The sequence below is a fragment of the Rhinichthys klamathensis genome, unplaced genomic scaffold, assembly GCF_029890125.1.
Source record: "Rhinichthys klamathensis goyatoka isolate OS25496 unplaced genomic scaffold, OSU_Roscu_1.1 h1tg000147l_1, whole genome shotgun sequence".
NCBI classification, from domain to species: domain Eukaryota; kingdom Metazoa; phylum Chordata; class Actinopteri; order Cypriniformes; family Leuciscidae; genus Rhinichthys; species Rhinichthys klamathensis.
In genome coordinates this window covers 2,709,140-2,722,985 of record NW_026606682.1, presented here as the reverse complement: position 1 = coordinate 2,722,985, position 13,846 = coordinate 2,709,140, and the positions used below count along the sequence as shown (strand labels likewise).

The following is a 13,846-nucleotide window of genomic DNA, read 5'->3' as shown; positions in this document are numbered from 1 at the left end:
AAGTACAACGTTCATGTCAACAGTCCAGAAACAGTCCAGGGTTAGGCACTTAAGACTGGAGAGCGCTTACAGCAATAGAAAGTGTCGTTCCAGCCACGGTTTGACATCTTTAATGATCGTAAAGGCAAACTAATGTACATTGTATGTTGTTATACACTGCATCTTATCAAGTGACTGGATCCTCAGATAGCAAAAACAGCCTGGAATGCCACATGTACAGACTCAACCACATCAACTAATGAACCAAAGTCACTATAAGGCTTTGTACGATTAAATGTTTATGGTACAAAATCTTCCAAAGCAGCAACCAGACAGTTCATTAAACCAAATGCACATTATTATTTCAGAGACAAGCTTAAAAATACAACCAATCTCTCCATTTTACGGACAAGAAATGCGGAGACATGCAAATATTTTGGGTTGGTGACGGCCCGGAATATACTCTACGCAAATATGTGACCGCAAACACTTTTAGCTACAGCATGCAAACTCGGTTTCACAGTTTTGAAATGTGTCAATTCAGAATTCAACAAGAATGGGTTGCATTGCCAACATTGCCATAACAGCTATTTACTACTCCCTTAACTTCTTTTCGATAGTGCTGCGATTGAATTACGGATTAATCGGATGTTATTCCATGTTGTAGACAAAAAATCAGTTGGCACTAAAAACACAAATATTTTGGAGGGAAAGGACTTAATATAAATGGAATCTACGGAGCCCCCCTAGTCCCACTTTGTCAAAAAAAATTATTATAACTATCTCGTGGCCTCAAGATAAGTAACTAGTGGCCTCAAGATAGTAACTCGTGGCCTCAAGATAGTAACTCGTGGCCTCAAGATAGTATCTCGTGGCCTCAAGATAGTAACTCGTGGCCTCAAGATAGTATCTCGTGGCCTCAAGATAGTAACTCGTGGCCTCAAGATAGTAACTCGTGGCCTCAAGATAGTAACTCGTGGCCTCAAGATAGTATCTCGTGGCCTCAAGATAGTAACTCGTGGCCTCAAGATAGTAACTCGTGGCCTCAAGATAGTAACTCGTGGCCTCAAGATAGTAACTCGTGGCCTCAAGATAGTAACTCGTGGCCTCAAGATAGTAACTCTCTCGTGGCCTCAAATCTTGAGATACTATCTTGAGGCCACGAGTTACTATCTTGAGGCCACGAGTTACTATCTTGAGGCCACGAGTTACTATCTTGAGGCCACGAGTTACTATCTTGAGGCCACGAGTTACTATCTTGAGGCCATGAGTTACTTATCTTGAGGCCACGAGATAGTTATAATACATTTTTTTGACAAAGTGGGACTAGGGGGGGCTCCGTAGGAATCAGTACACAAAATGCTTAATAATAAAGATGAACGAGAAACAGCAAGTACTCTGTGAAAGCACAAGCACCGGTCTATCTGAGTTCACACAGTTATTTGGGAATGTACACAGAGACATAACACAGCAGTGTAGCATTTGATTACTTTATTCAGTTTCTTTTGTAGGCCATTACTTATTTGAATTCAACTGTTAGTACATCTTCCTAAAACACCTAAAGCAAAGTTGATTTAATTTGCATTTTTTGTCAGTTTTTTGGGGGGATCAGTTTCTTTGTTTTTATTGTGTTGCTGACTGTTTACTTGTCTTTAACTGTTTTGAGGACCTTTTACTTACATTATAGTTAACCTAGTATTAGTTTTAGCTGAAGTATCGATAATTGTGAAATTTCACTGATATTTAAAGGGATAGTTCACTTTGTAACGTTTTTACCTCTTGTAACGCACAGACCGAAGCGCCCGCGCCCTCAGATCACTTGGACGTGGCTGTGGTTACAAGAGGTAAAAACGATATAAATCCTGTTCGTTTTCTCACACAAACCGCTCATTTCGTGTCTTAGGCCATCAATGTGTACTTACATTTACGAGTCATTAAAATCATGTTTAACTTGGACTTCTCTGTGCATGCTCTTTGAGGTGGTGACCATAGACCTGCATTATATGACTGACAGACAAGAACGGTCTGACCTAAAAATATCAAAATTGAAACTTCTGCGGAAACAAAGACACCTACATCTTGGATGCCCTTGAGGTAAGCTAAAACATATCAAAAATTAATTTCAAAGTGAACTATCCCTTTAAAATGACTGTAAGTCATGAAATAAGACTTTGATCATATCACCCACCAATAATCCTGATTTCAAAATTGACCAAAATAGTTGTGATTATGATTTTCGAGCAGCCCTACTCCACTGGCTTCACTCCTATTGGTCGTCGCTCTTGAAAGTCGCTCTTAATTGGCATTAAGTTAAACATATCTCAACTATGTCTTGTCGCTGGACACGCATACATCCTGTCGCCAACGGTGTCGCCGGAAACTGCCAGCTCTCCATTGAAATGAATGGGATCATGTTGCTTTGTCGCTGTGAACTGGGCTTTTCTCTTAGGTGGATACAGTCTTCTACAGGTTTGTTGCTGCCACAGTAACGCAAGAACGCAAGTTACATTAATTGTCGCCTACATATCTGTGCAAAGTATGTTTCTGGCCTCTGGATGGATGGTAATGAAATACGATTTCTATTCATAAAACTAAAACAAAACCCACACGATAAACATTTAAACAAATCAAGGGGAGTAAAATCCTCGTTTGGCATAGTTTGAAGTTTAGTCCCTACCCCATAAGGACTCACATGCTGTTGGGGTTGTAGCAGAGCATGTTGAGCTGCAGGTTTTCATCCCAGTGTCTGAGGATGATGAAGAGTTGATTGGCTGCGGCTTTGACCGATGCCAGGTCTCGGCCCTCTGGGATGATCTGTTCATTTAGCCACATGCTTGCTTTGGCCGCGATCAGCTCCCACTCGATGAAATAACTGGCTGAACTGTGTTCCAGCCAGGCCAGAGCTACAGCAGTGGCCCACACCATCCCCTCGGTGTCTTGCACAGCCCTTCGCAGGCTCCCGGGCGAGCCAGACAGGGGCGTCCCTATCATTTCAGACTCAGACCCTCGCCCGCTGTCGCACAATGAGTTGATGGGCGACGGTGGGGCTTCGGTCGACATAGACGAGAAGCCGGCCAGCAGCGAGGGCTCGCCCTCCATCCGAGGGCTTCGGGCCTGGAAAGAGGACGAGGACGTGCGGGAAGCGAGCTCCTCACATTCAGAGTTCAAGTCTGAGTCTTTTGGAGGAGGCGAGGAGCCGCGGTGGACCTCCAGGCTCTCAGAGCGCCGGGACCCGGAGTAGGACACGTGGGTAAGGCTGATTCTGTGGCTGGTGAAGGGTGACGTCCACTTTAGCTTGTCTATGGGCACATTGATGGCGTCACACAAGGCACTGTCCAACATGAACGCCCCACAGGACAGCTGCAATGACACCTGCAACAGGAAGTATTTAATCAGTTAAACAAACTCAGAGATTGAACTTCAAGGAGCAGTTTAAGGTCTTTGTTAATTATGCCTCAAAAATACGCTCTACTGATTTTGTCACGCCTCATCACCATTTACTTTGAGTAATTCCCGTGACCCATATATGTTCTCCTCAAATAGAACATCTCATTTAACCAGACCTAGCAATCATGAGATATTGATCGGTGTTTGTTAAATGTCACCAGATCTATTACTCACTATACTTAAAAACTCCTGCCTTTGCTTGCAAGGTGAGTATTGACCGGCTATTTATAGAGGCAAGTGGATGCAATACCCTCAATGACATCAGGCATTTTTGGAATAAGTTTATGCTGACCTTTCAACATAAATTGTTTGTTAATGTTGAATTGTTATATATTATAATACCATCCATTAAAAAGGTAAATGGGGGCAATTTCAATTCCATGTTGACTGTAAATAAGTTCTACTGAAGCCACAGAGGATTAACATCCTGAAAGCAGAATATGTCGACAGAAACCAGAGGGATGTAGTCCTTGTTGTCATTTTCGCTCTCTCCCACGGAGTTGCTGAATTTGCTGTGTGACCGGCTCATGAAGCCCCGGGCCGCCTTCGTCAGCAGACGCGTCCTGCTCAGGCTCAGCTTGCTAGAGGCAAAAAGAAACAACACCTTTTACTCCGGTGCCTCACTATCATCATTAAATGCACAGGCACGTCTAAAGTGCTTTTTCTTGGTGAAATGTGCCCCTTCACATTCATTAATTTGCAAAGCATGTACACATCCCTGATAGCGCCGCTCCTCACGTTTTGGTCATTACTTCGGCTGACATTTCAAGTGACAGCGAGAGGTAAAACTGGGATAGAGATTCCAGACACGAAAGGGAAGTGTTTATTTTGGTGTCTGGAGTTCCATCCCTCTTTTGTCTTAAATATTAGTTTTATTTGCTTAACACATGGGAATTTGAATTGGATTAAGATAAGATCCAGGGCGGAACCAGTCAAAATCAAATTAAGTTATCAAAGATTAGTGCATTACATAAACTATTTATTTATCAAAGATCAGGTAAATCCATTTCTTACATATCCTAATTAATATTCATGAGCTAAGCCTACAGTATTGTGACATCACAACCAGAGCCCCACCCTGCAGGTTATTCACCCTCTGCCTATGATGTCAACGTTTTAAACTTATTAAAACTGAAAATGAGTTTGTGTGACTAATATCCTCTAATTTTCACACTTTACTTCATACATTCACTTAAACTCAAGCAGCCTAATTTTTTAAAAGGAAATTGCGAATAGCGAAGTCAATAAAACAAACACTCATTGCCTAAAGATACATTTTCATACTGACTTATTTAATTGTAAGAAAGCACTTCACATCAAACTGTAATGGTGAAATGATTTGTAAAAGAGGCTAAATACCTGGACAGAACTGTGTTGTGTTGTCAGTCTACACATCTCCTGTCTGTAATTTTTTTAATGACTAATGAATGTCTGTCTTCGGTGAGAGTTGAACTCATTACATGCACCCAACAGAATACCAAAAGCAATCAAAATGCAAATTCGACTCATGATTTAAAACAATGACGCATGAGTGATGGAAACTGCTGAATTATTCATTTGCGTTCTGTGAATTACAGTGTTTGTAATTGTAAAACTTGATTTGTGGACGTGGTTTGCTCTTTTCCCCAATTCGTTCCCTCTATCGACACCCACCTGGCAGAGAAAAGGCTCTCGACTGATCTCTGCGAGTGGTCGGAGGTCACCGACGGACTCCTTTGAGAGGCTAAAAGAGAGAACAGGTTGGTATTCTGATAATTTCTATTGCCCAACACACACACAAACACATTACACTGCACTCCAAGGCAAAGAGCACTCAAACTCACCCATGCTCGTCTAGGTCAAATCTAATTAATGAATTCAGCAGCTAATAGCTTGAGTGATTAATGCTGCTGTGTTTGTTTGGACACCTGCAAGTCTGTAATAACTGAAATAACCACATGAATACAGCCAGATAGAAAAAAAGTACCTTCAGAAGAGCTACATCGTTCCCAACTGGAGGCGGAGGGAGTTTTGCAGAGGGATCGGGATCCATCGTCAACATCTGTAGATCAAAGAAGAGTTTTAGGGTGCAGACATGAGTCCTTTTGACGTCAGAGTTTAGACTGAAAAGACCCAAGGAATCTAAGTGCATTTGTAAATGGGTCTGAGCTAAAGATGTGGACTTTAGTACAGTTTACAACTACAGTGCCATGCATATCAATAACATGCACTTTGTAAGTTTTAGGACAAGCAGTTCAACGCAGTAGGACACGAATATTTCATTACTGGACTGTAGTGAGACTTCCACAACACAATCCCAAATGATTTTGTCTCATTATAACAGCGGAAACAACTTAAAAGACTCCATCATTTATGGTCATACAGAGTAAGACATCTTTTGAAACTGTAAAGGGTCTATTTTGATATGTGTACAGTCACAACTGAAAACAAAACATTGTGCTTTTGTAAAATAAAGAAAACAAACAGGATGCCGCTTTCTGCAGTCTCGGTTTACTTTCTTACTTTTACTTTTGTGGAGCGCGTCAGAAAAATTTATCGACACTCGGCGTATAGGCTACTACTTGTCACACAGTTTTTTCATTCGTTTTGTTAATCTGTATTCAAGTGAAATATATATCTTGTGTTGATAATATACAACTATATTTATTCCTCGAACAAACTGAACAAAACAAATGTTGATATTTGTAATGGGACACTTGTCCATTCTAACTTATTTAACATCATTTTGTTGGTTAACAGGTAATGATCGGTTATATAAAACAAAATTCTGGTTCAACTAAAAAATCATTTAAAATAACTTTTCTATTTGAATATTTTTTCTTAAATGTAATTTAATACAAAGTTGAATTTTAAGCATCATTACTCCAGTCTTCAGTGTCCTTCAGGAATCATTCTAATATGTTGAGTTGCTGCTCATGAAACATTGTGCCACGTAATATTTTTGTTCTTGATGAATAGACATACATTATTATTATTATTTGAAAAATAAATCTTGTGTAACATTATAAATGTCTTTACAGTCACTTTTGGTTCCTTGATCATTATTATTTCTTCTTGTTGGCCCCAGACTTTTTTATTTTTATTTACTTTTGAAATGTATAGTGTATATTTTGACCAAACTTTATCAGAACCATGACACATACATACAAACATACACATGTCATTATGCAAAAGTGTTGCCTACATACAACAACTTTGTGGGTGTTTTTGGTCAGTTTTATGACTGAAGATTGGGCAGGGTGTCAGTGAGGACTGTACAAAAAAACATAGTATGTGAATCTGTGCAAAATCCCCAAAAGCATATGGTAGACAATCAAGATATGACATATATGACTTTAGGCCAAGTTATCCCAAAGTATTTTTAAACATTTCTGACCTGTCAACAAACTGCTTGGGTACCTCAGCATGGTGGCAATGACAATAATTCAATTTAATTTCAATCGAACAAAGCAATGGAAAACTACATCCTCAACATCAAATTTGTTAATGCATTAAGCAGTTTGATATATCAAAAGTCTTTTCATCACAATGCCAATATAGACTCACCTAAAGGAATATTAGAAACACCTGTTCAATTTCTCATTAATGCAATTATCTAATCAACCAATCACATGGCAGTTGCTTCAATGCATTTAGGGGTGTGGTCCTGGTCAAGACAATCTCCTGAACTCCAAACTGAATGTCAGAATGGGAAAGTAAGGGGATTTAAGCAATTTTGAGCGTGGCATGGTTGTTGGTGCCAGACGGGCCGGTCTGAGTATTTCACAATCTGCTCAGTTACTGGGATTTTCACGCACAACCATTTCTAGGGTTTACAAAGAATGGTGTGAAAAGGGAAAAACATCCAGTATGCGGCAGTCCTGTGGGCGAAAAGGCCTTGTTGATGCCAGAGGTCAGAGGAGAATGGGCCGACTGATTCAAGCTGATAGAAGAGCAACTTTGACTGAAATAACCACTCGTTACAACCGAGGTATGCAGCAAAGCATTTGTGAAGCCACAACATGCACAACCTTGAGGCGGATGGGCTACAACAGCAGAAGACCCCACCGGGTACCACTCATCTCCACTACAAATAGGAAAAAGAGGCTACAATTTGCAAGAGCTCACCAAAATTGGACAGTTGAAGACTGGAAAAATGTTGCCTGATCTGATGAGTCTCGATTTCTGTTGAGACATTCAGATGGTAGAGTCAGAATTTGGCGTAAACAGAATGAGAACATGGATCCATCATGCCTTGTTACCACTGTGCCGGCTGGTGGTGGTGGTGTAATGGTGTGGGGGATGTTTTCTTGGCACACTTTAGGCCCCTTGGGCATCGTTTAAATGCCACGGCCTACCTGAGCATTGTTTCTGACCATGTCCATCCCTTTATGGCCACCATGTACCCATCCTCTGATGGCTACTTCCAGCAGGATAATGCACCATGCCACAAAGCTCGAATCATTTCAAATTGGTTTCTTGAACATGACAATGAGTTCACTGTACTAAAATGGCCCCCACAGTCACCAGATCTCAACCCAATAGAGCATCTTTGGGATGTGGTGGAATGGGAGCTTCGTGCCCTGGATGTGCATCCCACAAATCTCCATCAACTGCAAGATGCTATCCTATCAATATGGGCCAACATTTCTAAAGAATGCTTTCAGCACCTTGTTGAATCAATGCCACGTAGAATTAAGGCAGTTCTGAAGGCGAAAGGGGGTCAAACACAGTATTAGTATGGTGTTCCTAATAATCCTTTAGGTGAGTGTATTTTCAAGATTATCTGACCTGAAGTCTAATGACTGTTTAAGTTATAAAACAAAATCTATGTGAACTTTGACCTGTTAGTTGCACTAGAGAGTTTAAAATAGAGTCCCTAAATTGGGTATGATAAAAGTTGAGACTATTCAATAAGTGTGCCAAATTTCATAACTTTTTACCACATTTTCTATTCCATGGTTTGATCCCAGAGGATCAAACCATGCAATTTATACATCAGATAATGTTCCTATAATTTCTCACTTGTAAATGAGCCCAACATTCAGTATTTTGTCTTCAGTCTTACTGTGGGATAGTGCTGCGTCATCTTGCTCAGACAAACCTCCTGACTGTGACCGACCCAGACCTACAGAGTAGCCACGGGTCTTCCTGCTGCCGGAACGAGAACTGCAGTGCGAACTTCGTTTATGATCCTCCCCTGGAGATAAACAGATATACAAAGAGTCATTACCATAATCTAATTGTGTGTTTAAGCCAGGAGCGACTGCTTCATTTCCCTGCGCTCTCCTTTGTTTTCTTCTTCCTGAGAACAGTATCTTTGACGTAATGATTGCAACTACCAGGCCTTGTAATCTCAGATGAATTAGAAGAATGACTTACCAGGGTGGCTATACTCAACGCAGGTGGGTAAATATTCATTGCTGTCCAGGTCAATAGGTACAAACGCTGTGTATTTGCTCAAGATGTTGCAGGCTTTACTCGTGTGGATAGCATAAAGCTGGTACCTTCTCCCAGAACCTACAAGAAACGGCATAGTTGAGGTATTTTGTCAGATATGCAAGTAATGTTTTGAACATTCACATCCCACAAATGATAAGAGTTCATCAGCTAAATAACTGAGTCAAGTTCCTCACCATGCTCAATCTCACACTCTTTGTCCACCATATGTTCAAAGTCTTGAATAATGGAACGTCCCGCCAGGTGATGGAAGGTTTCGTTCCACAGGTCCTCGTGAACTTTTTCCTCCCGCTCTCGACCTTTTAGGTAGGGTTGAATGTCAAAGATCACCTCCCATTTCATGGGTTTCCCGCACAGCAGTCCTGACACGACCGCTTTGCAATCTCCCTTTCCATGACTGGCCCTGAATTCTGGTGCGTGAGGATCTTGGGGCGTTTCGACTTCGCAAAGCTGATGCGTGTAGCCATCTGTTCGATATTAAACATAATATTCAGAGTATTAACAGATGCATTCCCCGATGAAAAACATCAGAAACCAGTTGGTTAAGTCATCTTCAATGACTTAAATGAGTTTACGTTCAAACTGTAAAAGATAAAGCATTGGTTGTTGTGCTTTACAGTGCTAGGTCTGGCTAGAGGATGTTTTGGATGGATATTCTCAAAATCGACTAGTTAATGGTTTGTCTAAATCCTTGCCCAATCCTTTTCCTGTAGATCTACTTGCAGAGTTCAGTAATTAGCTAGTTCAGTTGTGTTTGATCAGGGCTATGCCCGCTTCAGACTGTGCAGTTTTGGCAATCCTATAAGATCATTACTAATCACACTGTACGACATGGATCTATTAAACTTGGGTACAACAAGTATGCAGACTGTACGATGATGACACCTATTAAATCGTAGGCAAAATACACGTCATCAGCATGCGCTAGTGGAAAACAAATAGAGCAAGATCAATCACACTTTGGCAATTGTGTTTTTTTCATGAGCATTGAAAAAAGAAAAAGAGGTGGAAGCCAATATTGATGCGGTCAAGGCTAGAGAATAGACGCCAACTTTGCAAATGGAGCTTGAGGGAAGTAAGTTTGAACAATATGCAATTTCTAGTTGCATTTTTATTGACTAGTCAGTAGATGTAGGTCGTAGCAGCAAACACACTGTGAGATGATCATGCTAAGAAAAGGATCACGGATTATCTTTGGTTGTAAGACCATGACAATGGCCATCTTTGAACCTCTCTCACTGTACGACGCAGGACCACCATTTAGGAGCCATGACCACAGAAATCGCCACGATTGGTCATCTTTTGTCTAGGAAAGCCCAAAATCATACAATGTGTAGCAGGCATTAAAGCTGAACTTTGCAGGAAGGTGATTTCCAGGAACAGGATTGGACACCCCGGAGTCTAGTTGACTATGTCAAAACATAATTAAGGTACTTCGACGCCTGTAAAGAGACGACTCAACGCCGGCGATATGTTATGCCCTAAATTAATACATGATTAACTAACTGTATTTTTCTATGTACATTTCTGAAATGCACTTTCTGTAAAGCTGCTTTGAAACAATATGTATTGTGAAAAGCGCTATACAAATACATTTGAATTGAATTGAATTGAATACTTCAGACGCCATTTTTAGCATATGTTTATGCTTTAAAAAAAACAGCTGGGGCGCAAAAGCTTGAAACGCAATTCTCATGGTGCTGAAAAAGAACAAATGTTGTTCAATTGAACTTTATATTCATTAAAGAATCATGAAAAAATATATCATGGTTTCTAAAAAAAAAGAAAAATGAAGCAGCACAACTGTTTTCAACAGTGATAACTATGAGAAATGCTTCTTGAGCACAAAATCAGCATATTAGAATTATTTCTGAAGGGTCATGTGGCAATTCAGCTTTGCCATCACATTTTATTAAAAAATTACAAAATTACATTTTAATTATAATAAATTACATAGAAAACTCTAGCATATATATCCCTGCAATATCACCATTGCCGAAGGAAGCTATTCTAAAAATATGCATCAAATTATTTTTAACCCCAGGGTTTCCACACTTTTTGACCATTGAATTTCTATGATTTTTCCATGGCCTTTCCAGTCATAATTTCTAAAAAATCATTTTATAGTTTTCTGGGAAATTCCATGAATGTACCAGGTTTGAATCCTTGGAGTTTAAGTGTTTACAGTCATCCACAGTATGACCTTCAATGGACAGACTGATATTATCACCACTGGCTTATGGGCGAGTTTTTACTCATCACAAAGACTCACAAGGAGTGATATCTAGCTGATGAAAAATGTTAAAGCAGTGCAAAAGCGGAAAAAATCACTTTATAATTTTTCTTTTTACAACTTCAACTTATAATCTACTCATGAATCAGCTAATAAGTCGGCGCTCACAGTATATGTTAAGTGTCTCTAAGCCCCCACACTGTGCAGCTGATTATGGTATTTAAATTACAGTGTTAAAAGTCAGCTCAACTCTGAGCCCCAGCAGCGCTAAGATTAACATGCATCAGAAATTGATGTCTTTGTCCTTGCACTTAAGCACTGCAGTGAAGGACTAACCTGCCTCGCCGGTGCTGCCTAGAGAAGGGCTGTCCGTTGAAGACCTGGAGCCGTCTTCCACCACGGGACCCTGTGCAGAGGGGCCCGGGTGGGTCTGATCCACCTTAGACTCCCCCTGGAGACCCTCGTGTTGCTGCACTGGAGGTTTGTGAGCAGGGATGGGACGTCCTCTTGAGGATGTGGCACACAGGCTGGCCAACTGTGGCTTTTGGAGAAATGAGCAACAGTTCATTAGTCGTTTTGTTCACTCTCACTCTGCTTCTTGGCAAGCCACTCTACTTGAATGGAACTCAAATTTCCAAAACTATTACAAGTGCAAGACGGCCATCCACTGTTACCTACGTTTATCTGTATTTATTGTTTTTTAATATTTAGATCATCTAGCTAGTAATATCTCCAAGTCACAGACAGTGTAAGATTATGGGAAATTCAGATTTCTCTTAAAGAGTGCTTTCCCTTTAAGAGCAGAGCTGTGTGCATTTATGCACAAATGTTAATTTGGTAATGTAACACTTTACTTAAAGTCTTTATGTATAATGCATTAAAAAAGGTATTTATAATCTACATTATAATGCATTATATCTTTTCATAATTTTAACTAAAGCTAAAACGCATTATAATATTAGCAGATTCCTTGTTGCATCTGAAATTGGTTGTTTGTCATGTGTTTTAATGCATTATACTTTCTAAAGGTGTATTTAATAAAAAGATAAGCATTATAATGTATTATAACTGTGGTTACAATTATTCATGAGATCATATAATACATTATAAGGTGCATTACAAGGCATAATTAATGCTTTAAAAATACTTTTAGAATGCATTATATGTAAAGGCTTTAAGTAAAGTTTTACCGTAAATTTATTGGGAAAAGTACAACAATCTTTATTCATTTGACTTTTTACTTTGAAATCTTCAGACCACACACACAAATATAATATACATTTATAATATCAAACATTTATCAGTCATAACTTAATTATAAATATAGGTATATTAAATGATAATAAAAATAGGCATATTAAAAAAAAAAGAATATACACAATATTAAAATGTAAATACTATTATTTAAATATGGTAACATTTAAATCTATTTAAATATTACCATATTTAAATAAAGATTGTCAAAAATATTAAAATAAAAATGTATAATAAATAAATATTATTTAAATATGTCAACATTTAAATAATAATATTGAAATATTAAATAATTATATTTTGACTTGAATAACTGTTTCAAATTAAATATTTAAATTAATAACAATAAATATATAAAATTAATATTATTATTTTACCAGTTTTAAATAAAAAAAAATTACCTACTTGGCATTAGGACAGCTTCAGGTCCAGTGGTCAATGAAAACAGCTGTTTTGTATGTTTCTTGAGCTTATGAAAAATATCACAATGCCAAAGTAGTGGTGCTAATGTTGACGCCAATGCTGACAAGTCTGATTGTGTTTCTATGCTCACATTGAGCATCCAGTTTCCCCCGGTAATTTCCAGCATGAATGCAGCGCATAGCAAAAGGAAATCCAATTTATTTCACCTTGTGTAGAGGGAGTTTATGAACACAATGATTCTTTGAGACGCCTTAACCATGCCAGCTCCTATAGCCATGGCTCTCTGTTTACCTGGGTCTAAAGGCAATTTGGATAATGAGAAATGTATGCCTGTTAAGAGCAACAGTAATAAGCATCATTAAAGTCATTATTGCATCCATTGAGGGGAAATCAAGGACTCTTATTGCCCATCTGTAATATAACTCCCTCCCTTTTTGATCAAACTTCCATGGCCAATTGCTTGCAGTGCAAAGTGTCGCCTGGATTATTGATATCTTCTCCACATTCAGAGAGTGTGACATTGGAAATTTTATCATGGCCATCAAGGGTTTTGTCACAGTTGTCAGAACTAATTGTACCCTGGAAGATGAACATAAGTGGCTGGGTGTTCGATATGTCTCTTGGCAGGGTGTCGGCAATGCGGGAGTATCACTGAACTCACTGAATCCCAAGTCATGAAATAGAAGCAGTAAAAAGTTGCCAGCAACACTCTCAGAAAACAAATCAGTAGTGGTATTTAATTAAACATTAAATAGTGATATTTATGACTTTAATAAACCCAGTTAAACTTGTGTTACCACATGAAGCACATTTTTAGGAAACCTGACAAAAATGTTACAGGGTACCCAAAATGTTGAGGAATGCAATTACTAACATTGAAACATAATGCTTATTAAATAATAGTTAAATATGTTTATATAATTCAAATATATGTTCATATTTAAATAATAAATACTATTATTACTGGCTTGAGGAATACGATTACCAACATGAAAAAATGTTGCTTGTTAAATGGTATTTAAAAAATATTGAATTATTTATATTATTTAAATGTCAATAATATTAAATAAA

General features: G+C 38.8%; 1 protein-coding gene across 1 annotated transcript in view; it reads right to left on the bottom strand.

Moving 5' to 3' along the window:
* Positions 1-2,332: 2,332 nt before the first annotated feature.
* Positions 2,333-13,846, bottom strand: part of vwa5b1 (von Willebrand factor A domain containing 5B1) — a 58,990-nt gene continuing 47,476 nt past the window's right edge. Inside the window, exons 14-21 of the mRNA XM_056258031.1 lie at positions 11,435-11,639; positions 9,042-9,332; positions 8,788-8,925; positions 8,474-8,605; positions 5,393-5,467; positions 5,080-5,149; positions 3,881-4,007; positions 2,333-3,351 (exon numbers count right to left, since the gene is read on the bottom strand). Coding sequence (XP_056114006.1) covers positions 2,668-3,351; positions 3,881-4,007; positions 5,080-5,149; positions 5,393-5,467; positions 8,474-8,605; positions 8,788-8,925; positions 9,042-9,332; positions 11,435-11,639 — 1,722 coding nt within the window. The 3' untranslated portion in view covers positions 2,333-2,667. The remainder of the gene's footprint in view (positions 3,352-3,880; positions 4,008-5,079; positions 5,150-5,392; positions 5,468-8,473; positions 8,606-8,787; positions 8,926-9,041; positions 9,333-11,434; positions 11,640-13,846) is intronic.